Below are 27,135 nucleotides of genomic sequence, written 5' to 3'. Positions count from 1 at the left end.
CACATTCAGAGTTTTAGCGGTTTTCCAGACTGACTGACCTTCAGTTCTTAAAGTAATGATGCACTGTCATTTCTCTTTACTGAGCTGATTGGTTATTGCCATATTATGAATTCTAACAATTGTCAAATAGGGCTGTCAGCTGCGTACAAACACGTCTTCTGCACAACACAACTGATGATCCCCAACCCCATTAAGAAGGTAAGAAATTCCACAAATTAACCCTGACAAGGCCCACCTGTGAAGTGAAAACCATTTCAGGTGACTACAGAATGAAGCTCATTGAGAGAAGGCCAAGGGTTTGCAGCACTGTCAACAAAGCAAAGGCTGGCTACTTTGTGCAACTCTAAAATATAAGACATACTTAGAGTTATTCATCAATTTGTTGTTTGCTAAATAATTCCATATATCTTACTTCATATATTTAAAACAGATCTTAAAATGTCCTCAGAGCCAGTGGAAGGAATTCTGACAGTGTGATGTCATTTGGTAAAAAACAATAAAAAGCAGCACTTCTAGAGTGTGACTTTTTTAATGTAGACAGGGAGGTGTTGGAGTAGTCAAGCCTTAAGAAAGTTAATGATTGTCATTTTCCAGATGGGAATGCAAATTTTGCATTAATGTACGATTTCACAGATTGCAAAAGAAAGCTAAGGCCCATTACTGCAGTGTGGAGTGCACATGCAAATTAGCTTATAAGTGCTTATAAATACAGTTTATGTAATTGCACTGGGTCCCAGCTAAATATACACAAAATTACTGTTTTGCAGCTCTCTTAATGTTTTAGGCTCACAGGAGGAAGTTGCTCATCTCACCTCTATTAGGAGCAGGACACATGCATTGTGATCCTGTGAGAAACATTATGCAGAGCACAGGCTGCACAGAATGGAAAGCTTTGCTGTTGTGGCTGTATGCTGTGTTGTGGGAGAATTAATTTAAAAAAAGAGAGGTATGAGTTTGATAAATAATGTAGCCATGGCGAATTGGTTGCCTAAGCCAACAGACGAAAAGACAAAGAATTCATGGAAAATCATTATTGTTTATTTATAGGCTATATATTTAGTCTGTGAGAGACAATAATCAGAAGGTGTTTGTATAAAGGGGTGCAAAAGAGGAGCAGCTATGGAGCACCACAGCAGACTGACAAGAGAAAAATGCTGCTCCATGTGTGGGACAAAAGTGTTTCTTCTCTCTAAAAAAAAAATAGAAACGCAAACAATAAATTGTGTCTTTTTTTCTTTTTTTTGAGTGGCAGGTTTGGTGGGAGTTCAAGAGTTTTGTCTGTGGATCCTACAATGGTAGTTAACAATACTAACACAACAAAGGAAGGTTTCAAGCCACCTACATCTGAGAACACACACCTGTGCTCTCATTGACACTGAAATAAAGCCCTCTGAAATGTTTTTTTAAGACTGAAAGGTTTTTTTTGAAAGACTTTGTATATTCCCCGTCTCTCCTACACACCTCATCAAAACCATCAGGCATGCTGAAGGTCTGTTGTTCCGTGCATAAACTTTTTCAGATAACTTTAGAAAAAACACTAAACATCTCTCTCTCTCTGTCTGTCTCTTTCATTCTTCAAGGTGTTCCCCCAGTCACTGCGAACATGGAGGAATATGTACTCAATCGTGGAGCACCTTTCACTGTAACTGCTCCAACAGTGGCTACAGGGGAGCCACCTGCCACAGCTGTAAGCAACCAGTTTCATCTGAAGCTCTTTAAAATGCCTGAAGCCTAAAATTTATCTAGGAAAAAGTAGTGACATTTTTTTCCCTTTAACTTTTCATTTATTATTACGTGACACAGATTTGTGTATTTACACATTGAGCAGAAATATAAGTAAATGTAAGTCCAACCCTTGCTCTCTTGTGTTGCTCCTCTATAGTCATCAACTAGCCACCAGCTCTCTCAGCATGGCTTTGGAGTGCAGACGATGTCTTTTTGTCTGTTTTTTGTTAATAACTTTTACAGCGAAAACAGTAGAAGGCTGCTCATACATGCGTGTTTAGTTATTTCCTACAAGAAAAGGTTAATATTTAGGACTTTGTACTATTTACTTAATAAAATAGAGGCCACATGCCCTCCAATAGATATTTCACTTCCCTCTTTTTCTTCTCAGGCCATTGTTTCAGAACTTTAATTAGCCATGTTCAAATGGAAATAGATCAGTGGGATTGGTGGTACTTCATTATGCTGAGTAAATTGGACTTCTATTCAAAAGTCTTAAAAGGTCGTATTTTTTGTTTTTTGACACCTGCAGATATCCCACTATCTCTCATCTTCGCTTGGTGTATTTGTTCAGTTTGAATATATGTATGTATTAATGTCACGTGAAGGTGTGTGTTTGAAGTTTGACAGACTGGATTTCACTCCCAGTGGACACAATCAGCCAGAGGTTCACGCTGAAATCAAACACCCATCCAGCATAAAAAATACATAATATGTACATTTCATAATGAATAATGAATAAGGTTCTCTTGCAGAGAAGTTATCGGATTAAAAAACGTGCCTGAACTGGTAAATTTTTTATATGTGATATCAGTTTATACCTAAACCATATCCAGTGCAGAGAGGGATGAAAGGTGCTCTAAATAGCTTCTCCCGATTGCATTAGGTACTTTAGAATTAAGTTAAACATGCTTTTAGTAAAAAAAAGAAAAAAAAAGCCTAAAAAGCTGTGGTTGGTTTTCATTGAAAGTTACACTTTACCTGCAGGCCTGTGGAGACTTGTGAATAACTTTGCCCCAAATTTGATATGCTGCTTCTTAACAGAAATAGCCCGGTTGGTAATACATAATGCAGAAATAAAGTGTCATTTTATCCACCGAGGAAAAGCTGAACAAAGAACAAAGGGATGGCATCCTGCTGCAGATGAAAGCCACAGTTTTCTCCCACTTCTCACTTCAAAGAGCACGCATCAAGCGCAGCGTCAATATCCGACTGTGACTTCTTCCTGCTTCCTTAATAGTTTGATTTTTAAATGTATGAGTTTTCCAGATATTAAAAATAATGTACACTCTTATGTATGAAAATGTTTTCTCCTCAAAAAGTTTTTAAAATTGTTATATGGGATATGGGTCCCCACATATGAACTGCAATCAAACATTCAGAATAAATCACTTAATTTAATTGTCGGCCTTAAATGCGTTAGAAAAAAACTAAGGGAGAAATCAAGAAAGATACGACGATGATTGGAAAAAGAAATATAAAGAGGGGGTTAGAATAGGAGTAAATGGGAGGCACATAGCAAGCATGTCAAAAAAAGGAGAGTAAGTCTCAAGGCAAACTGTTATTTCCACATAAATGGATTTCAACTGAGAGAGTGCCTACAGTATTTTAGGTGAGTCAGATTAGAAATTAAACTGATTTTTTGCTTTGCTTGTACCGCTGAGCATTAATTGAATCCTTCTACACGCTGGTGGTGTGAACAGCTCTGAGCTGGATTAGGGCCAGGTCTCTCTCTCTCTCGCACACACACACACACACACGCACACACACGCACACGCACACACGCATGCAGCTATGGTAGTTGAATTTGGGTCAAAACCTTTCTTGAACTGTATCAGGGCAGTGTCTTGGGGAAAGTTAAACAAGCATTGACGTGGCTGTTGCTGCTCATAGATGGACTCAGACATATTCCCTTGTGGATGTGTGTGTGTGTGTATTCTCCGCAACAAGCATTATGTAATCGTAGGGCTTTATATAATTTGCTTTCATCTAATTTTTTTTCCGCACAATTACCAGTTTTATTGTTACAATTTTAATTGATGGACACAAATTTTAATTGATAGATGTTTTTAATTATTTTAAAATCACTAATCTTCTCATGTTTCCATGAATTTTTTATGCACATACTCTGGGTATACATGTACATATGTACTGGTGGGCATGTAGTCTGCTTGACTTTTATACTGAAAACAGTCAGTGACTCCTTGGTGATGACCGGTTGAGAGCAAGAAATGTGTAGCAGTGATAAGTAGAACAGTAATGAGACTTGAAAAACTGGAAATGGAGAACATTAGCCTTGAAAGTAAAAGCTCTGCCTCACTACTGAATTTTAAAAACTTGTCATATATCATTTGAAGGCGAACACTTTCTAGTTCCAGGTTGCGGTGCACCTTTCACAGTTTCACTACTAGTCAGCAAGTAGTTGCTGAGTGTTTGCAGACAAATGAGCATCTTTCTTGCAAACTACTGCTAGCAACGAAACCACAGGGAAGTTATGACCACTTTTATCTTGCAACTGCTGGAAATCTTCAGCAAACAATTGCATAGATGACTTGCCCATGTAACTGGTGTCTATGTAACTACAGTCACACTAGGGAAAATTATTGGGACTGTGTTTGATGAACGTTTAATTTCATTGCCTTTGAAATCTTTCTTTCAAAGTCAGATATGCAGCCATTTACAGTCAATCACTGTCTTTAAAGCAACTTTAGATGCTGAGATGTTGCTATCAATATGCAATTACATGGGGTCAATTTGACAATTACATCCAACCTATTTGTGATAAATCCGAAAGCCGCAAATCCGTTGCCATCTACATACACAGAAATTCAATTAAAAAGAAATACAACTATTTTACTGTCTCCATATTTAGAATCCTGCCAGAACCTCACAGGTCTGGAACAGAAATTTAAATTTAAAAAGTCCCCACAAATAGTGAACCTACTTCCTGCACAGAAAAGTACTGGCATAGGAGTTTGACAACCTTGCTTTCTTATAGGAACATAACCAGAATGCATTGAATTGGTAACCAGTTGATTTAAGTTCTATTGCAAAGATATCAGTGGATATCAGAGTGACTCAGATTAATTGCAACATTTTGGCAATCAATATGGATTTATGAATTTAATGTCTGTTGCAAATCTGTGCAATCGCCTTGCAGTAGAATGTTTTTAACAGAACATTTTGAAAATGGCTGTTGTATGCAAAAAAGTGAAAGCAATCCCCCACAATAAAATGTTTTTCATAAGCTGAAGTCTTATTTTTACTCTAGTGTGACTGAGCCATAAAGCAAGTGAGTTATTTATATGTGATGTGACACATAATGTATTAACTGGTAGTGTTGGCTCTTTATGTAGATACAACAAATAAACAAGAATGTATTTGTTGTTTGAAATTTGTATCATTCAATTGCCAATATTAGAAATAATAAAAAGGTTACATCATGTGAATTCAGCTTGACTGTATCGCCCACGTCTGCCTGCCATTTATTAGGATGCATGTTACGGTTTAATGGTCCCAAGCATAGCTAAGAAATCAATAAGTGTTGATCCAGTTTATTAAAGTTTACGTTTTTTATTGTGTTCTTTTCCTCAGCAATATATGAACAGTCATGTGAGGCATACAAACACAAAGGCAACATGTCAGGGCATTACTATATAGACGTGGATGGCAGCGGACCAATCAAACCCCAGCTGATTTATTGTAACATGACAGGTATGGTACACAAACGTATTCTGTTTCCTTTTAAAGAAAATGTGCATTGTTTTTGTTTGTTTCTTTAGTTTGAAAGATTGTTTGGCTGCCAGCGTAACTATGTTCACACCTTCTCTTGGTCTTTCCACCCTGCCTGTCTCTCCACCAGAGGATAAGACGTGGATGGTGATTCAGCACAATAACACAGAGCTGACCAGAGTTCAGTCCTCCGCTGAGCGAAATCAACATTTTGCCTACTTTGACTATTCCTCTGAAGAGGAGCAATTAGTGGCTGTCATCAGCCAATCAGAGCACTGCGAGCAGGAACTGTCCTATCACTGCAGGAAGTCCCGCCTCTCCAACACACTTGGTAACATCTGGAGAAATAGTTGTTAGTTATTATGTGTTAAATTTATCAACTTTTTAACATAAGATATTCAGAAGAAGGGAGGTGGTGTGAACTGCTGATGTATTTAATTTAGTAAGAAATTAGAAATCATATTACAATACTGCTGCACATTTGTTACTGATTTTGCAACACAAGTTAAGTGGATTTGTTTGATTTTATAATAAAGATTTAACTATCCATCTATCCATCCATCGATTCTCTTCTAACATAGGGCGAGAGGCGTGGTACACCCTGGACACATTCACACCTATGGCCAATTTAGAATCACCAGTAGAATCACCACTGACCGCACTGACTGACTGAGTGCTAATCACTGTGCCAAAGATAAAAATGAAATGATAAAAAATAAACAAATGAAAACAGATGAATGATAAATTCTCTACTGGGGATGTTTCCCTTCCACGCTATCATTATCTTTATAGGAATCACCGTCTTCATACCATTTCAAAATGACTGAAAAATTGATTGCATTTGCAGTCTAACTCTTCCCTGTAGTGAAAAATAAATTAATGATTAATCACGTCTTTATCTATGTGTGTGTGTGTGTGTGTGTGTGTGTGCGTGTGTGTGTGTGTGTGTGTGCGTGTGTGTGCTCAAGAGGGTGCTCCTTTCAGCTGGTGGGTGGGAGGCGCCGGACCAGGTCAGAGCCAAACATCTTGGGGTGGAGCCCTGACCGGTACCCAGCAGTGTGGTTGCAGTCTGCAGGACAGCTGTCTGGATCCAAGTCACGACTGCAACTGTGATGCCGACTACGACCAATGGTACTGTACTTTGGAACTGCAAATGTGAACTATTATGGTATCACTCCAGGCTGTAAGTTCTATTTAAATCTGGGTTTTTGATTCTTTGTGTTGTAAAAGAAAATAGCTTTTGTTACCATATCATGGAAAGCGGGCAGAGTGTGTCACTCCATTTTAAAAACACATGCATGTCTCTGAGATTCTTTTACAAACTGATTTGGTTGCTTCCCATGACATCCTGCCACACTGAACAGCAAAGAGCCATAAAACAACAAATCCCAAGATATTTAAATGTCTCTTCCTTTTTGTTATCCACTCCTTTTTTATTCAAATCCTTTTATCCATCCTGTAAGCAATTCTGTATTTAGGTCACCTTCTCCAATCCTGTGACCAGTTCTGCAGTTAGACCCATGTTGTAACCCATAGGTGTCAAACTCTGGCCCGTGGGCCAAATTTGGCCCGCAGCCTAATTACATTTGGCCCGCGAAGCCATACCAAATTACTATTAGAGCTGGCCTACTGGTATTATACAGCTAATATATATATTGTTTAGTATTAAGCTTTGCTTGTTCCATATTCAGTTTTTCAGCAAAATGTGTTTTAGTCCATAAGAAAAGATTCATTCTTAAATCTGGAGGAATAAATATATTTCAATAAATATTAACGTCAGCCCGCGACTTTGTTCCAGTTTTGAATTTTGGCCCACTGTGTATTTGAGTTTGACACCCCTGTTGTAACCAATCCTGTTGGTGCCTGCATAGCCAAAGGTCCTTCATTCTATTATCTCTTAGCGTAAATCTGTACTGGGGAACTCTATTTTTATAGACTCTTCTCCTGCCATCAATATCCCATCAGATACACGGGCGCTGGATGCTGCCTAAAGTCCCAGATTTATTTTTTGACTACATTTCACAGCAACAAAGCAGACTGCTGGAATTTGAAGCGCCACAGAGCCGAGCTCGTGTGGTGAATTTACAGATTAATCACTCGACCTGCGTTCGTTCAGAGACGGTTTTCACAAGACATTGTTTCAGACATGTTGTGTCAGCTTTTCTCAACATTCACCAGTGAGCCTCTGAGAGCAGACAAGCGCAGTCGAGAAATGAGGAGTTACTAATCTAAATACGGCCTGTCCTATTTTTTCAGACACAGTTTTGTTTGAGTTTTAATGGTGACAAGTTTTACCTTTGCTTTGCATGCATGATTATTCAGCTTTCTAATACCAATGCTTTCTCACCTTCCACACTCTCTTCCTATTCTTTCTTGCATTTCTTTGCCTTTTATGCAACCCTCCTCCTCTGTCCCCTCTTGTACCTCAGGACTGAGGACTCAGGCCTGCTTACCCATAAGGAGACCCTCCCAGTAAGGTCTCTGGTGCTGGGAGACATCCATCGGCCTGGGTCAGAGGCTGCCTATAGGGTCGGACCGCTACGTTGTCATGGAGACAGTAAATCCATTTAAATTGGTTATGGTTTAGCACAATGGGGGATGATGTTAAATATTGAGACCTCAGTTCTCTCCATGTGAATATCATACATATTGATGATGTTTTGATGGAGTACTCAAGAAGTAGGTTTTATTCAACCACAGAGTGAAGAGAATTCAAGTAATTAGTGTATCCAATCACCCACCATTTAACTTGTTAATGGGAAAAGAGTCTGCACAAGCTAATTAGTAGCTAAAATATGACTTTATTTTTACTCTTTAATAACAACTAACACAAAGATATATAACAAACTAATGTAAGTGATAGATTTTACCTTGTGTTAATTGCTTCTAATTTTACCACTTAGTTTAATGACTACATAAATAAATGGCTTACTGATAAATCAGCCTAAATGAGATAGCATAGCTGGAGTTATGCCTTTATTCTTAGTTAATTAGCTGAACAGTTGGTTCATTTGTTTACCATGCGATTTTCATTATATAGCCATCATAATGAGTTTTCTTTTAATAAGCTTTGTTCCAAAGTGATATATCAAGTTTTTATAAGAAAGTTTTACATCCCTTTTTTATGAGCAAACATAAAGATATGGTATGACACATTTAAGAAGTGATTTTCTTTTTCTTTGCAGAGAACTTCTGGAATGCTGCATTTTTTGATAAGGAAACATCCTACCTTCACTTCCCAACCTTTCAGGGAGAGTTGAATGCAGACATCTCTTTCCTGTTTAAAACGACATCGTCCTCTGGGGTTTTCCTGGAGAATTTGGGCATCAAGGACTTTATCAGGATAGAACTCAGCTGTAAGTGAGAACTTAATGTCCTGGATAATTGTTATCGAATGCTCAATGCTTTCTTGATTTATTCTAAATAACTGATAATGACAGTTTATAAGAGGGATTATTGCATTTCTGCTTCTATTTTGAGATTAACTGTGCAGTTTGTTTCACGTTAACTTGGCAGAGGGGAAGAGTTTCTCAGTGTTTACGAATGTTTTTATTTGTTCAGACACTGCTAACTTCAGCCTCTAGCCACAGATGCCTACAGACTGCTGAGTGACTCCCTGGCAACTGCAACTCGCTAGGGAAAATAAGTCGACTTGAATCCTCCTTAAATTGGTTGCAAGAAGATTGCGACAGTCTCCTGTATTTTCCAGTTTGTGTCAAAGGTTTTCAGGTCGTACTACTGCTCAGCTCTTTATAGAGCAAACATGTGCATAGAAGTCAATAGCCGCATGCAAACTACAGGCTGCCAATTATGATGATTACATTGTCCCATGTTTTTGTTGATCTTCTTGCAGTTGACAGTCCAGTCAAGGCAAATAACAAAAATCACAGCAGCAGTTCCTCAAAAGCCTATTACAGTACAAGAGCTGGCTAAAAAAATATCTGTTCGTATATATCAGGAAGTTCCAACTAATTGGCCTGTAATTGCAATATTTTTCCACCCAACTGAATAAAAAAAATCTGAAAATTAAAATTAGATTACAGAGTGATTCCCAGTGAGCCTAGAAATGTATTACTGAACATTAGAATTATCATTACTTTTGATTTCAAATTAGGCTTGGTTGTAACAGTCTCAGCACACATGCAATTTCCCACACACAGACACACACAGGAACAAACAGATGTGAGTCTTTTTTTCCTGCCCTCGGCTGGTCTCTAAATCATCTCAGATCTGCGTCCAGCTGTCTGTCCATGCTGCCAACAGATGGGCCGGTGGGAGGAAGTCACTTCACACTTCTGCCAACATATGATGATGGACGAACATGACTGACTAATGGGTTTGCTGAAAGACGGCGCATTCTGCAGCCAGACTGCAGGGAGAAAGAAGTCTATTAAAAATATCACTGAAAAAAGCCACAAAAGAGTCTGATACACTTTAGCTGCTAATAGAAAAACATGAGTGAAAAAAGAGCTTTCTTGCAAGTCAAAGCTTGTTTTCTCAACTGTGTTTGGATTTTTCTTTCTTTCCTCTTTTTGAATACAAAGCAAGAATCTGACTCCTTGCAGTCATTCTACTCTGCCCACATGCTTAACTAATACAGTTTGAAATTAGTGTAATTATTTGATTTGGCTATAATTTAATTTAAAAAAAACATAGCATGCATGTGCTCTTCAGTTCATTTTTCCAGCTACAGCAATATCAGACGACTCTGGCACCATCTGATCTACATTAGCTTTAGATTTGAATATACGTACACTATCATGTGCTTTATACTGATTTAAGCCAGAGCTTCATCCTCCCACTCCAACTACTACCAGCTTTGCCTCTACTGGACAGCCAACAATGAGAAGATGACAGTAAGGGCGTATCAGACCGGAAATGAAGCATGGTCTGGCACTGGCACTTATCATACACTGGCTCTACATTTTGTGCAGTTTTTGTCATCCATAAATAAATGATCAATGATAAACCTCTTAACTTCTTAAGCCTTAACTTCAAGAGTGTCATCAGCTTTGGACACAGTGTGATTATGGACTGATTCTTTGGAGTATCGTGGTTTGCAGTGAAAATAAGCACCCCTTTGATCATTTTCAATCAAGATTTCCATGAATCAGATGTGGTCTGCTGATGTGAAGGCTTCTTCACCTAATGTTTGTTTTTAAGGCTTTTATATGATCTTTTTATCTGTGAATAATCCTCTTCAGCTTCTACGGAGGTTGTCTTCTCCTTCGATGTGGGGAATGGGCCACTGGATGTACGAGTGAAGACAAGCCTCCCGTTGAATGACAGCCGATGGCACAGAGTGCAAGCTGAGCGAAATGTGAAGGAAGCATCGCTGCGTGTCGATAATTTCCCCGCCGCCACCCACGAAGCTCCCACTGATGGACTCATGCATCTTCAGCTAAACAGCCAGTTATTTATAGGTGAGGAGCAAAAGTTGACTTTTTTTTCAAAAAGTTTAAGAAACCTGAGGAACATTTAAAGTGAGAACATGGGATTTTTAGATTAAAATAAGTCAGGGTTAATTTAAGGTTATCAAGATTAGCCACTTTGTTAAGAAAAAATATTGTCTCGATTTTAATTTGATGGCAACAACGCATCTCAAAAGTCTCAAAAGGCCAGAAGGGCAAGTTAAACTAAAAAGAAACAGCTGACAATAGCTCAGCAACAGGAGTGGAGATTTAAGAAAAGCAACTTAGAGAGGCAGAATTTCTCAGCAGCAAAGGTGGGCAGATGGAACAACTTCAGAATAATGGCTCACGCTGTAAAGTTGTACTACAGATGTTGTTGAGAAGTAGTCACAACTGTTAGCTGCTAGAATACAATATCAGACAAAAACATCCCATATGGAAAAGAAATAGTAAAAACTTATATGTGATTACTCATGAAAGTGGCCACTTTCTCATTACTTTCATATATTGTTTTAGTAAGTATCCAAAACATACAAGTTTCATTATATAATCTTTCAAGGGATCTTATATCTGTTTTCACTCTTATATGCTTTTCATACAAGTTTCACACAAGACAGATACAAACTTTATAAGATTTATATATATCTTTTCCATATGGGATGACACTGTTCCTTTCCCACAATTCCAGGAGCTGGTCTCCTCAGGCTGAATTTAAAAGAGGATGCTGCCATCAAATTCAAAATGACCTCAAATGGGATTTTTCTTAAAATTATGTTTTTCACTTTAAACATTTGTTTAAAATGTTTTCTGTGTTATGTTTTGAATAAAATATGGGTTAATGAGATTTGCAAACCATTTGCAAACCATCATTCTGTTTTTTTATTTATATTTTACACAGTGTTACACAGAATTGGATATGTACAAACACGCATGCAAATGTGCCCACATGCAAAGACAACCTGATAAAAACAGAATTTATTTAATTCTTGCAGTTTCTACCCAACCACACAAGTCCCACATGGACACCTGTTGGAGGTGGTCGACTGATTATCTGCATAGTGTATGTAAAATAAGAGCAAACCTTACTGTTAGAGTCCAATCCAGTTGGTGTTTAGGTATTTGGAAAGTGGTGAGGAGTGATTAGAAGAGCTGATGATTTTGACTTTACCAAGAAAGAATTCTGCTATACTGTATGCAGGACGTGCTGAATTCAGTTTTTCTAAACAGTAATTACTCTGGATAAGTAATGTCCATTTGTGTGTGATAAAAAAGTGTAATATTTGGTGTGTGTGTGATTATAACCATCACAAACCAACTGTGCATTCTGCTAGGAAAATGGGAAGTAAGTGCAGCCAGTTATTAAAATTTGCAAAAAATACCTAGAAATATAGTAAATACACCAAAATTACTACATTTCTAATGAGCTTGAAACTCAGTATTTGGTACGACCACTTTTATTCATCAGCATAGTCTGAACTACCCTAGACAAACTTTCTTGTAATTGTCTTCAAAGCTTGTCTTTAGATGTTGGCTGCTTTTTCTTCTGTTCATTGTCATGAGGTCCCACACTGCTTTTATCAATTTTGACAAAATCTCAAACACCACTGGCTGAAATGTAGTAAATAAAGTAACAAAGTCTCTAATTTAATTTAATTTAAAATTGGTTCTTTGCTAAGTTGCCTGTTATATGTAGAGACGACACTTACTCATTCTTTCTGTTAGTTGCATTTTTTATGGTTGATTAAGTCATGACTCAGTGGTAAGTGGCTAAACAAAAGACAAACTGAAAGAATATTGATGTGAAAATGGTCATAAGCGAGGACTGGACTGAGAATGTGTGAAAAAGCAACCAATATACAAAGAAAAACTTTGGAACCCTTCAGATAGTCTATTCTATTGATCAAGACCACTTACAAAAATTCCATGAGCCTGGCTTATTTGAAACAATTTATCTATAATACTGTAGAAGATCAATAATACTAGGTGTAAGAGTTTTACAAGCACAAAAGAAATGACATTTTTGTAACCTGGAGATAGAAGTCTGTGAGGAGGTTGGCTTCTACAGACACCTCTATGATGCATCAGTGCAGGAAATTGGATACCAAAAGAGACTGGTGAAATACATAAAAGATACAGCCTTCTGCAAAAGAGTGTGAAGTCTCTGAAATTTCAATCATTTCCTGTTTTCACTTTTTCACTTTTTCTCTTATATTTTTTCTGAGCTGTGGCTCCAATAATTGAGATATATCATTATTATTCCCAGAGTTTAAGTTCACCACATCTGTTAGACAGCTGAAGATGTTTTAGACATCACTGACAAAAGCAGTGTTACATGGAAAGTAAATGCAAACAAAGAGCCAAAATGGAAACCTGTGCAGTAATACTGACTAGTTAAGTTTAAAGGAATAAAGCAACTGCCATAGCCCTAGTGAGTTAAAAGCCATGGTATGGGGATACAGGGTTGTGAGTTCAACTTCACTATCTCCACCCATGCCTGATTACTGCCAGACCTGCTGAAAGCTGTCCGACAAACTGAAGATCTCAGAAAGCAACACACTGTGCTGCAATCTAAAGAAACAGTAAGAAACAGAATGAACAAAAATGGCATCCATGGGAGAGTTCCGAGGCAAAAACATCTGCTGACCAAAAAGAATCCAAAAATTCAAAAAACATCTTGATCTCCAAGACTTTGGGGAAAATACTCTGTGGACTGACAACAGAAAAGATTTGTGTCTTGTTACATCTGCCGTAAAACTAGTACAGCGTTTGATAAAAAGAACATCATAGCAACAATCAAACATTGTATAACAAAGTATACAATTACTCTGCCTAGTATACACTAAGCTAGCCCTAGACACTAGCCCACTAACAAGCTAGCTCTAGACACTAGCCCACTAACAAGCTAGCTCTAGACACTAGCCCACTAACAAGCTAGCTCTAGACACTAGCCCAGTGTCTAGGGCTGCTTTGCTTCTTCAGGGCCTGGACAACTTGTCCTAATTGATTAAATTATGAATCCTGATGGAAAATGTTTGACTATCAGTTCATCCCCTGACGCTTAAGCACACTCAGGTTATGTGCTGTTATGATCTGAAATATAACAGCAAGTCCACCTCTGAATGGCTAATAAGAATGAAGGTTTTGAAACCCTAGTCAAAGTTTGGACTAAAATCCAATTAAGATGCTTTGGCATGAATTTAAACACTTTAAACAGACTTTAAACAGGCCGCTGATGCTGGAAAACACTCCAATGAGGCTGAATTAAAAACAATTCTGCAAAGAAGAGTGAGCCAAAATTCCTCCACAGGGAAGTGAAAGACTCATAGTCAGTTATCGCAGACTGCTGTTCTGTACCTCATATACAGACGCAAAGTTTGGGGGCTTTCATTGAAAATACCTTCCCTGTTCTTCAGCCTCGCTCTTGGGACAGCCAGAGTCAACTGGTAGGTGACCCATGGGACCTAAATGTTAAATCCGAATAAATCCTGAGAAGAAACCAAAACCAAACAGATGTATTGTCTGACTTTCATCATTACCCACTCTGTGGCCGTGTAACCAAACGTCGGTTAGTTTCCACTGAAACACAAATGAAAATGGGTCACACTTTTAAAGTTACATGTAAATTCAAATGGCAAATGAAGCTATGTGATGTTGTTTTTAACGAACATTACCAAAACAACAGGAAACATTGACGCTGTCATTTGGTCTTCTAGTGAGTGTTTATACTACCAGGGGAGTGTTTGTGGGACTGAATCAAAATAAATCACTTGTGTTCAATGAAGGAGCATGTCGCCTGGTGTGACAATGCAGCTCTGTGTATTTTGAGGCATTAGCAGAGCTCAGCAGCACAGGGGAACGAGCGATGTCAGACTTTGGCTACATGCGTATACTTATTACCGTTTTTTCTTTTCATGAGATTTGTAAGAAGCAGCTTTATCCTTTAGAGGAGATAAACCTAACTGTATGAGCGACACTTACTCTTTTAAAAAATGTAATATTGCCTCTTTAACATTACAGTTTAAACTGACTGAGCTTTCTTTTATTAAATCAATAGCTTTTGGTCATTTTTAGGAGATGTTGCATACATTTTTCCACCATTTTCCTCTTAAATTCACCACTTCTGTTCCAAACACATCCAGATGCCTACACATTAATCTATCTGAACTGTGCTTGAAAATCAGTCTTGTACTGTAAGGCTTTGGCTTTGTTCAAATAACATTGGTTCATTTATTTTTGTAGGTATTACATTTTTTGAAGAGAAACAAAACCATTGAACAAAGTGTGATGAGACTGAGAGGCTGCAGAGAGATCGAAGTGGGAATTGAGTTGCTGGTAGTGTTAAGCTGATAATCCGCTCTGAACAGCTAAAAAAGAAACGAACATCAGTCGTTTTCTTTACTTGGGCGGGATTCACCGGCAACACACGGGGACTCATTTGTTTGAACAGAAATGTGATTAAAAGGATTTTGAAGGACAATACTTTTTAAGAAGGTGTTTTTGTCTGTCTTGACTCTGTTTTCAGTAAAACGTCAGTGTTTGGGTGCCTTTGCGCTCTTTCTGCAGCTTTATTGTTAATCCAGTGTTCACAACACGCCCTCTGTGGAATCATAATTCACAGTACTGCAAAGACATCTGTATTACTATGAATAATGGATCTCATTTGTAATATATAAAATTGTGTAACTTAATAAGAAATTATGTTTGCTGGTTTAAATAAATAAACCTTAATATTTCCTTGTTTTTACGCTTGCAGTTTATGAACAATACAATTCAGCAAAATTAAGCAGGATGTCACTATGGGTTATGTTTTGCATTATTGTTACTTGGCCTAGGATGTAGCTACATTAATCAATGCTTTAATAAATCATAGGTGAGCGTACTGGTACACGGCACATCTGACTTTAATGGTGCATACTGCTTCGGTGAAGGAGTATGGGGCTATTAAATCTCTGTAGCTTGATAATGAAGTGTTCATAACCCTGTTGGTCATGGTTGTGTAATAGTTTTTTTGTTTTCTGGTTGATTCTTTTAAGGCTTTACAGAGGAAGGCAGCTTTGTATTTATATGGCAGATAATCAGTAAATTCACAGGACTTAAAGCTCGAAATATTTCTGTGTCTGAATTATACAGATGAGAACATAATTATGAGCCCCCCATGTCTTTTTTAAAAAAAAATTCCCAAATGCTGTTAAACCAAGCAGAGGAAACTTCAAATCCACCATCTGGCATGGGCCTTTCTGCGTGGAGTTTATATGTTCTCCCCGTGTCTGTGTGGGTACTCTGGCATGACACAGTCCCTTATAGATGGATGCCTAAAAAATCACCAGGGTAAAAATGATCAGTCCCCCTTACTTCCTGCCATTCCATTTAAAATTCACTGTGGTTACACTGTGCACACTTTGTTTTGTGTTCCATATAATAATATTTCCACATATAGTAAAACCAACGTGTGCAGCAACCAGACAACATGAAATGTGCAGAGTTTGGCACCAAGTGCAGGTGGACAACTGGATGAAGTAGATAAATCCTCTTAATGCTCAGGACCTTAAGAAGGCCCTGATTGTGATTCCACCACCTGGCTGAGGCCTTTCTGTGTGAAGTTTGCATGCTCTCCCTGTGTCTGGGTGCTCCCGCTTCCTACCACAGTCCAAAGACGTGAATCTACATTTCCCAAAGATGGTTGTCTGTCTCTTTGCATTAGCCCTGCGACAGACTGGCGACCTGTCCAGCGTGTATCCTGCCTCTCGCCCTATGGTAGCTGGGATAGACTTCAGCCCCCCCTCAAACATGACAAGGATAAGCACCAGAAAATGGATATGCATTTATTGTGTAAAGCAGAAACTTCAGGAAATCAGTAGATTTTTTTCTTTTCCGAAGCTACAGTATATATATTATCAGGCTGTTTTTTTCACATGCCCAGCTATGCTGAATTAGGTCAAAACTCTGCAAAATGACCATCTTACAAAGCCTCAGCAGCTCGCTTCAGTCAGCTCACAGCCAGTATTCTAGCGGAGTGTTGATATGGCAGTATGCCCCAGGGTCTTTTGCTCCATCTGCCAATCTTCTTCCAAGATGGGAAAGTCTGTCTGTGCTTTTAGCTGCGAGGCGCTTCTCTTCAGCCTTGATCAAAGAGCTGGTCTTCTTGGGATTATGTTTGTTGCTGTAACTGACTGCTGAGGTTGCTATCTCAGCATCTGCTTTGTGCACCTGAATGTGCTACCACCGGGAGCATCCTTTCTTTGGGCAGCTGCTGAAGATGGGTTTGAATCCTCCACCCAAACATTGTACCCAAGGCGTGTTGCTCTTTCCCCCAAGAGTGAAAATTTGCAGGACTAGGCAAACCATCATAGGCTGCTTCGATCAGGAAGCACACTTGGTAAAAATCAGCCTGCAATGCGTTTTGTGCTACATTAAAAACGTTCCCCTCCATTTATTAAATGTCTGCATCCATTCAAAGGCAGTAGGACACAAAGGTGGAAAAATACTCAGCCTCTGATTTTAGCAGTGCCGTTCCAAAGCATTAAGCATTGCAGCATTGAATACTAAGCATTGTAGTTCACTGTCCTTACTATTCTTTTAACAGCAGTACTGTGTGCAAGCTCTTTAATCAAAATTATTATTTTTAATGCTACAATATAACCATTGTTGTCATTCGTGAAAGAAAAGAGACAGAGGAAATATGTTATTATCTTCTGATAAAGTTGCCAAATTGCAGTTATTAACTTGCATTAATAAACAGAACAATTAGTTTTAGTCCTTGATTAATTTTCGACTTCCAGGCTCAGATTGGAACCTGCAATTCAATTTTTCAATTAAAAAAATAAATAAATTTTTAGTTTTAAACAAGTTTTCTTTTGACAGATTTCTCAATTATTTGTGTTTCCTTGTTCTTCACAGATAGTCTAATACATTTGTTAAGCATTGTATAATTTCTCCAGAAGCAACCTCTCAGTTGTTGAGCTGTTGAAACCTGTGATTGTCTCAGCTGTACAGTGAGGAGACCGGTGATTGGATGAGAGTGAAATTATTAGTCACGTCATTTCATCTGATTTATAATTCACTTCAGTCAGCCCCTTTGCACTTACAAGCATGTACGAATGACCTAAAAAGACCACTCTGAGCTTGTTGTTGCACTGGAGTTAAAACAGGGATCTGGATTATTCACCATAAAGTGGGAAAGTAAAACTGCTTAAATGGCTGAAATTCATATTGTCATGCAAGGCTTTTCCTTTCAATCCTACAGGACTTCTTCCTCTGGCAGCGTGTGTCCTTTGTTTCTTCCCTTGGTCAGAGGTGGCACCCCTCAGGACCCCGTCCTTGTTCTTTTTGTGCACTGTGATCTCTTCCTTTCTTAACAGTCACAACCAGTACTTTATAGAATCATGGTGTAGATTTGGCTTTTTAAATCATCATTGAGCAGGAGCTTTCCTTTCTCTGTATTTCATTCTTTGTAGTCAAGCTTATCTTCACAGAACATGTTAAAAGACGTTAATTAATTTTCCTGCCATGTGTGCTCATAATGTGTAGGCGTTTTATAACTTTTGTTGCAGAAGGAAGTCAGAGCCACACAGAGGTTATCGATTTTGTGGAATGACAAGCCGCTTTGGCTGAACATTGACTGTGACAATAATACCCTGCCAATAACCGTCTATGAAAACAATAATAACTGTCAGGAATGGATGCAGCCAGCTTGGAACTGTAATTTTGCCCAGACCCTGTGTGAACTGCCTATATTCGAATGTTAATAGGAAAATGAAAGGAAGCAGGGATTCGTCCGCGCACACCAGATGGCTCAACAGCCAAGTAGTTAGTCCAACAGCGAGGACCAGTTTTAGGCTGTGTGACTGTGTCTGCCCTGCAGTGCAGACATGGTCTTGTGCCACAGTGGCAACTTATGGCTGTCAATCATAATTTACTGCTGAGAAGTATGAAAAACTATAGATCTGCAGTCTATAGGAACTAGTCTGTACTGCATAGAACTTACATTAAGAGGTTTGAGTCTGAGTAGGCAGAAAAAGAGCAATGGTGTATCAAGTGTTATTTCTTTCCTGGCAGGAGGCACTGCATCCAGACAGAAAGGCTTTTTGGGCTGTATCCGCTCTCTGCAGCTGAATGGCGTCACTCTGGACCTGGAGAAGAGAGCTAAGATCACGCCTGGAGTCCTACCTGGATGCCCAGGCCACTGCAGCAGCTATGGCTCGCTGTGCCAGAACGAGGGTCGCTGTGAGGAAAAAGCCAACGGTTTCTCCTGCGACTGTGGACAGTCGGCCTACACTGGAGCCTTCTGCCACAAAGGTACAGACACTCACACTGACAGTGGAGACTTTCTGCCACTGATTACACAGATCCATAGACTCAATTCATTGATGTTCTTTGTACAGACTGTTTATAAAAGACTTCTTGGCCTGAAAACCTAATGGCAAACCTGCCTTCTTTCATTTTTATTTGTATGTACGCCTGTGAGAAAATTGTGCTATGGACAGTGTTGGTCAAGTTACTTGAGAAAAGTAATAAGTAACTAATTACTGATTACTTCCCCCAAAAAGTAATCCCGTTACTTTACTGATTACTTATTTTCAAAAGTAATTAATTACTTAGTTACTTAGTTACTTTTTAAAAACACGATTTACAACCTGAATAGGTGATAAAGTGATAGATCCTTCAGCCCAATTCTGCTTTTTCTGCATAATCCATGTAATCAAATGGAAAAGTCTCTTTTTAAAACTTGTTTTATTAGTTTTAATCTTTTAACTTTATGCATCAAGCAAAAATTAAATTATATGCAACATTCACTGACTGGAAGAAATTTGTTTAACATTTAAACCTATTTTCTGCACATTCCAGCACATAAAATAAAATATTTTTTGTGTTTACACTCAGTCTTTCAAATAAATGTCATTGTCATGAGACACTCTCGCAAGAAAATCACGGTTTTAGTACCGCAGTAACGCTGCGTGCTTACGGGAAAGTAACAGTAATCTAATTACCGTTTTTGGAATAGTAATCCCTTACTTTACTCGTTACTCAAAAAAAGTAATCGGATTACACACGTTACTGCCCATCTCTGGCTATGGATCACTTGATTTATGAGCTCAGTAAACACTGTATCACTTTATTGTCTTAATACCTTCTTTTAAGTCTTATAAAATACAGTATGATAATTATTTCATACATCATGGTATCCATTCGAGTCAAAAAAAGAAAAAGAAGAAGAGAGCAAGATCTCCTTTCGAGCTGGCCTACTTTTTGACTGATATAACACCACTGTAGCAGTGCGCAGTGACCGTCGCCGTCAAAGTCCTTGACAATTCAAGCTAGGATGTGCACATTCTCTGGCTCTGTGCCTTACTAAATATATTTTAAAAGCAAATGCAAGGCTTCCTTCTATATTTAACAGATTAAACAAAAGTATCAACGTGAACTTTATTCATAACTGCAGACCCAGAAATCTCAATATCCAGCAGCCTCCAGACAAGAACGACTAATATTTTAAGATCACAAGCTGCAGCAGCAAACACCTCAGGGAGCCATGGTCTGATATCATAATGAAATTGAAAGGAAATCTCTAGAGTTGAAATTGGCTCCCTCCATATTTTTGTCCCTACTATTGCCTTGACAATTTCATTTTTTTTGTGCATAAGAGATGAAAGACTAATTCAGCATAAAATTCATTATAGGTTTGTGTCTAAGAAAGGCAGAGTACACTTTTAGATGCTGGATCTTTCATGAGATAAGGAATGAAAAAGAAATATTAGGGTGGTATTTGATCGCTTGAAGATAGTTATTCTGAAACACAGTTTTGTATTTTACAACCCTGCATAATATTCCTGTAATATTGAGAGACCTAGAAAGTGTCTGGTTCAGATCACAGTAAGCTGATTCTGTTCTTTTGGATGTAGTGTTGTCCAACATTTCATCACCTGTCCAAGGGTCGTCTTCTGACTCTCATATGTTTCTCCCACTGAAACGCTACGTCCAGAAAAATAGAATCAGCATTCTGGGATGATTGATATCTTGATTAAGGCTTTAATGGTAACATTTTATAAGTGCAAGAAAATATGTTTAGACACTTTTTCTTTTCTCTTTCTCTGTAATAAATGAACATCTTAGTACTTTATACATTTATATATTCCTGATGCTTTCATCACATTTTATAACACTTGTACCAACTTTTGAATGACTTTGAAAATCAAGAGTGATTTCCTTCTGTCTTAACAGCAGCTTATTATGTTTTTTTATGGCACTTTATTTTGACAGTTCAGTCTGTGCATCCTATAGAGCTGCTCTCCAAATAAAGGAAAAGAGATTTGCTGGCCAATTTCATATATCAGTCACAGGCATTACATTAGTGAAACTCTCAATGGAACAACATCTTCTTACGCTCACTGTTATAGTAAACATGGAAATAGAAGAAAGAAAGAAGAAAAAAGTATAAAACTTTGAATTAAAAGTTTGATTTATGCTTTGTCATTCATACACATAATGTTACACCAGAAAAGATCAGGACCATGTGTTGTCTTGTTACACTATTCAGGTTAATGAGTTTGACCTTTCCTAAAAGCAGTAGGGTAAGGGCAGCTAATATTAGCCTACAATCTGCTATGGCAGCGATCAGGGCACGCAGTGGAGAAACACTATATGCAGTGGAAGAGCTAAATGAAAACACAAACTCTGGTATTGGTAATGCTACGTTGCAACTTCTACTAGAGGACACAAACACACTGTCACGGTGTACAAGGTGGACTCACGCGCTGGACTCCGGGGATTGATGCACACAGGAGAATTAATTAATGAACAATGTCCAATGAGTGTATATACAAAAGGTACAGGGCAGTGCTATCTCCAAAGGTGTGGGGCAAAAGGTGAGAGGGGCAGGGCTCCGGGGGAAATCCAGGTGAACACTGTTGCCTCTCTCCAAACAATCCAAACATGAATCCACTCAAACACTCGTCGCTCAGGGAACACCAGGGAAAACAGTCCAGAGGGTCTGACTCTGCACACAAAGAAACACACAACTACATGGAAAAACATTTGCTAGACGCTCGACTTTCACTGACGCGATTCTCACAACGATCCAGCGAAGAATAGCCGTTGCTTCTTGGCTTAAATGCCATCCACACTGATGAGGCACAGGTGTTTCCTCCTCCGAGGGCGCGGGCCAAGGGCGTGAAGCCATAATGAGTTCCGCCCTGGCGAGAGAGAGAGAGAGAGAGAGAACTAGAGAGATAGAGAGAGAAATCAGCTGATCAGCGACCAGCTGACCCTCCAGGCCGTGACACACACTGTCCATACATTTGGACTGCACTTAGTTGTTGTTATAGGGGGTAATTAAAGCATATCAGGTCTGACATGCCTGTTAGAGAGAAGGAGCAAACAAGAGAAACTAAATAAAAACTTTTGGAAATTTGATATTTTATTTAGTTTCTCAAGTTTTCCATAAAAAAAATAATAAAAAACTTCAAGAAGGGGAGTGGAATAGAGCAGGTTTTAATTTGTGTGAGGCAAAGCACTCAGTGACCTATCTAAACCGTATGGACCACCGAAGAGGCATTAATATACAATATTATGCAAACAATCTCAACCTGCATTTCTTTATATACTGCTCAAAACACAAACTTAAAGGAAGACTTAGGAAATACATCAAATCTTGGTGGGGGGCAAAAAAAATCATGCCGATATTAAACAATGCTTGCCTTGCTTGCCCTGATAAAATGCCACAGGTAAAGTATGTTTTGCTGTTTAAACTGCTGATTAACTCGCAAAGCAACTTGTTGAGTTATTCATCAAAAAGTACTTACCTCCTTTGTTGTTCTCTACTTTGCTTTGTCTGGACTGTGTAGATAGGCAGTTTGAGAAGATACTGCAGAATCAGGGAGATCACAGAGAAGACCTTAAGCCAGATATTAAATTACATTTTCAGATACTGCAAAACTCAAAATTTACTAAAGTATTCAACCAGATGCTCATTAACATTTAATCAAAGCCACACTGTTTCCCTAATCTCAACCATTTGCTGCTTCGCTTTATCATATGAAGCTCAAGACGTCAACTCTGAATTTTTGCATCCATTTCGTCCACCTGGAGTTTTAAAAAATATTTTCTACTTTCTTCAGTTGATGTGATGCTTATCATCAAAACAGAATTTGCAAAGAGCATTAGTTGAATTTAGTCTTTAAACCAGCACATTCAGCTCCGACAGTGACACTTCTCACTAACTTCTTAACTCCCAGAGGTTTCAGCCACCTTTAAGTCAACAACATCCATCACCTACATCCTGAAGGAGCCCTTTGAACTAAGCAGGAACAGCAGTGGCTTGCCTTCATCCATCTACTCAGATATCACACTAAGAGGAGAAAACATCTCTCTGAGCTTCAGTACCAATCAGAGTCCTGCTCTTCTGCTCTATGTCAGCTCGTTCTACAGAGAGTACCTGATCCTGCTCATCAACAAAAATGGTGAGGACTCTCAGATAGCATTTTCTCTTGGCTGTCTTTTGTTGATAAATGATTGCGTATTTTTAATTCTGCAACCTATTTTCTCATCTCATTGTTCCTGCAATTTGTTGAATTAAGCCTCTCCTCTCTCCTTTGCTTTCTCCTCCCTCTCTGTCTGTCCTATGCTGCTTTTTTCCAACAGAGCCTGACTAGTCGGGTTGGGTTTGAAAAAAAATATCTGGTGCAGATATAATAAAATGATCATTTATTTTTGAGAGGGGGGTCTTTTTTAAATTATTTATTTTTATTTCTTTGTTTTGTTTGTCGTGGTTGTTTTGTCATTGTATTCAAAGTAAGTAAACTGGAATAATAGGAAATACCAATCAGATTCAAAACTCCAAAGGGGCTGATTAAAATATCTGGATTTATCGTCTAAGCTACTGAAAATATCCTTTTTTGTTATGAATAGAGTTGTTGTTGCTTTGTAGACACAATATTGAAGCTTTTTAATGACACAAAGAAAGCAAGTTTAAATTAGCTGATCAAGCCAATATCAAGTATCTGAACTCTTGCTGAAGTATCCAATTAAATCCCAGGGAGAGTTTTATTTTGATTGTGCCAAAGCACAAATCAAAGCAATTTCCTAAAGGCCCCTTCTACTGCACAGAAAAAGACTCATTCACTGAAATCCTGCTCCAGACACTGCTCCAGCTATAAGTCTTTTTATTATAAATATATGGCTTTATGATAAGGGAATTAATCACTAATAGCCCATACTGAAAAAAAGTCAAAATGAGAGAAATAGCATAGAGTATCAAATTATATGTGTAGTACTAAAGAAATATTATTTCTTATCATTTCTGTTCATCTTTTAAGCCTGCAAGAATCTCAGAACATTCAAATTATATCCGCAGCCAAGGGATATAAATGTAACAGTGAAACATGATCAATTTTGTATCATGGAGTTTAATCTTAGATATAAAGATTGGCTCAGGGGGTTGGGAAGCGCATCTGTAACCGGAAGGTCGCCGGTTCGATCCCCGGGCTCTCTGTCCTGGTCGTTGTGTCCTTGGGCAAGACACTTTACCCTACTGCCTACTGGTGTTGGCCAGAGGGGCCGATGGCGCGATATGGCAGCCTTGCTTCTGTCAGTCTGCCCCAGGGCAGCTGTGGCTACAACTGTAGCTTGCCTCCACCAGTGTGTGAATGTGAGAGTGAATGAATAGTGGCATTGTAAAGCGCTTTGGGTGCCTTGAAAAGCGCTATATAAATCCAATCCATTATTATAAAGTGTTAATTCTTACAGTATTACGTGGTTTGTAGACGATCTATTAAAATATTCAGATATGTGGCTTGTTTTCTTCTTTGGTTTTATTAAACAATAGTTTCTTTCATCTACTACCCGAGCTAACCCGAGTTTTTGGCCTAATAACCCCAACCATATAGCAAGCAGGTCTGGCCCGGATCTGGTATCAAGCCGGCACTGCAGGCTGACTTCTGGCATGATACGTATGTCTTTCAGATATGGGCAAGGCCTGGCATAGATGGCACTGTCTATGTGATGGCATGACATTTCTGGTCAATTGTGGTTTGGTTTATGTGGCCCAGGCTCTTAGAAAACAGGTCTGGCCCAGATCTGGCATCAAGCTGGCACTTTTGACTGACCGGTGTCATGACAGGGTGTATGTCAACCAGATGTGGGCCATGTCTGGCAATGATGGTACTATTTATGTTCCTATTTTCCTATTTTACTTAGAAGACCCAAATGCCATGTTGCAATACTATACTGCTATGGTGGCCAACGTTTCAAATGCAGGTTTGACAGGTTTGTGAGTGTACACTTTATCCAAAACCTAGTGAGGGTTTACTTGCGTTTACTACTTGGTGGCTGTAGCTCAGGAGGTAGAGCAGGTCGTCTACTGATCAGAAGGTTAGTAGTTTGATCCCTGGTTCCTCCAGTCTGCATGTCAAGAGTATGCAGTTAGGAAGCACTCAGTTTAGAGAAAGTGGGTTAATGTGGCATGTTGTATAAAACACTTTGAGTAATCCGGGAGACTAGAAAAGCGCTATATAAGAGTCAGTCCATTCATTGTCAGAACAGAGTTTTGTCATGTTACCTTTGCATGTTCTGGCACATGTTGTTGTTACATGGCTTGATTAAGGTACACATTAGGCTGACATCTGGGGCCAGAGCGGAAATTGGTCTGGGCCAGCACAGGGCCAGCAGTGTGTCTGCAACTGGCCCGTGGCTGCACACAACTTACACATGGTCCACATACTGCAAAGAATGACGGCCCTTTGGTGGCCCAGATCAGGTTTGCCAGACGTAGTCCACACATGGGCCAGCGCAGGACCACCAGTGCGTCTGCAACTGGCCTTGTGCTGGCCCTCGTGTGGGCCACATCTGGCAAACCTGATCTGGGCCATCAAAGGGCCATCATGCTCTGCGGTATGTGGGCCATGTGTAAGCACATTGTGTGGGCCAGATCCGGGCCATACCAATTTTGCTATGTGGATAACATCCCATTAACCATATTGTGAATCAGGTGACTGTAGAACTCGACTCCCGCACGTCAACTTGTTTGTTTTCAAGTTTGAGAAAATTTGCAGTTGTATTGTCTGGTCAGATTATGAGTAGTTAGAGGAGGTGATGCAATGAGAGACCATCAATTTAGTCAGACATCTAACATTTATTATAGCAGTAGAATACAGTCAGATTTAGCTTCTGAGCTCACCACTTGCTGTGTTTATAAATAAGGGAAGTCATGAGAAAAAGATTTACAAGTGTGGGCGAGGTGCAGCACTGCCTGCTGTTTCAACCCTTCAACACGATACATAGTAGGAGGGACACTAGCATGTTAGGAGGAGGATTTTGCAGGGATAGGATATGAAGAGAGTGCGGCATGTTGTGCATGTCTGACACAGTGCAGTTAAACTAATTTACTTGAACTTTATCACAGGCTTTGCTCCATTTGTGCCAACTGCAACTGTAACTGCAGACATGTTGAGGCCAAAGATTACCATTTAAAGAATAATACGGATTCATATTTTGCATTATTCCATGAATAGATCTACTTTGTTGTTTGTGGTCTTTAGTAACATTATATTTAACACATATCTAACACAGTTCTTGTCATCGTTTGAGAACACTTTGACCAAATGACCACTTTTGACTTTCTGACTGTTTTATTCTGTATCCATTCGACTACAATTGTACTGTTGCTTTGTGTTTGTGAAGACGAGCTGGAACTGAGGTACAAGCTGCACAGCGGCAGAGATGTGGAGACGCTGAGAAGCAGAGTCATAAACGTGGCTGATGGGCGCCTGCACACAGTGATTGTTAGGAGACTGGCAGATATCGTCTCTGTGCAGGTGAATACAAACACACGGGAGATTTTTCTTACTCTCTCTTACCGGTTTCTGCTGCTTCTGCAGACATAAGCAAGCTGGGCTGTTACCACCAAATGGAATGACACACAGGTTTTTCTTCCCCCAGAACTCCACCAACATTTAAGTCTAAGAGCTAAAGAGTACATTGTTTAATTAATCTGCTGCTCACACTGCTTTAGCCGCTGGTGCTATAAGGAGTCTGCTGGCAGGCTCTGAGTGGAAGGGAAGTATTGTGGGCTGATGCTTGCAGCTATTTCTTTAATTTAAAAACCAACCCTGACCACAAGGATGCTTTCGGAAGTAAAATAAAATATAATAAATGGCAGATTTCCTCTCTGTAGTCAAGCTATGACAACCACTCTGTTTTCTATTGCTCCACTTAAGTCTCAGCATTAGCAAATGTCTTATTGACAAATGAGACTAAAGCCCAAATGTCATTGTTT

The 27,135-nt window shown here is 39.0% G+C and overlaps 1 protein-coding gene across 3 annotated transcripts in view; it reads left to right on the top strand.

Moving 5' to 3' along the window:
• The window catches only part of LOC113008869 (contactin-associated protein-like 4), a 115,312-nt gene that overhangs the window by 74,169 nt on the left and 14,008 nt on the right, over positions 1 to 27,135 (top strand). For all 3 annotated transcript variants that reach the window (XM_026146730.1, XM_026146731.1, XM_026146732.1), the window contains 10 exons: positions 1,581 to 1,687; positions 5,320 to 5,439; positions 5,588 to 5,788; positions 6,426 to 6,588; positions 7,887 to 8,014; positions 8,643 to 8,813; positions 10,662 to 10,880; positions 18,924 to 19,163; positions 23,099 to 23,323; positions 26,541 to 26,674. In XM_026146730.1, the coding sequence (XP_026002515.1) occupies positions 1,581 to 1,687; positions 5,320 to 5,439; positions 5,588 to 5,788; positions 6,426 to 6,588; positions 7,887 to 8,014; positions 8,643 to 8,813; positions 10,662 to 10,880; positions 18,924 to 19,163; positions 23,099 to 23,323; positions 26,541 to 26,674 (1,708 nt within the window). The remainder of the gene's footprint in view (positions 1 to 1,580; positions 1,688 to 5,319; positions 5,440 to 5,587; positions 5,789 to 6,425; positions 6,589 to 7,886; positions 8,015 to 8,642; positions 8,814 to 10,661; positions 10,881 to 18,923; positions 19,164 to 23,098; positions 23,324 to 26,540; positions 26,675 to 27,135) is intronic.

The sequence above is a fragment of the Astatotilapia calliptera genome, chromosome 17, assembly GCF_900246225.1.
Source record: "Astatotilapia calliptera chromosome 17, fAstCal1.2, whole genome shotgun sequence".
NCBI classification, from domain to species: Eukaryota; Metazoa; Chordata; class Actinopteri; order Cichliformes; family Cichlidae; genus Astatotilapia; species Astatotilapia calliptera.
Note: the sequence above shows the minus strand (reverse complement) of the source record. Positions and strands in the feature narration are given on the sequence as shown.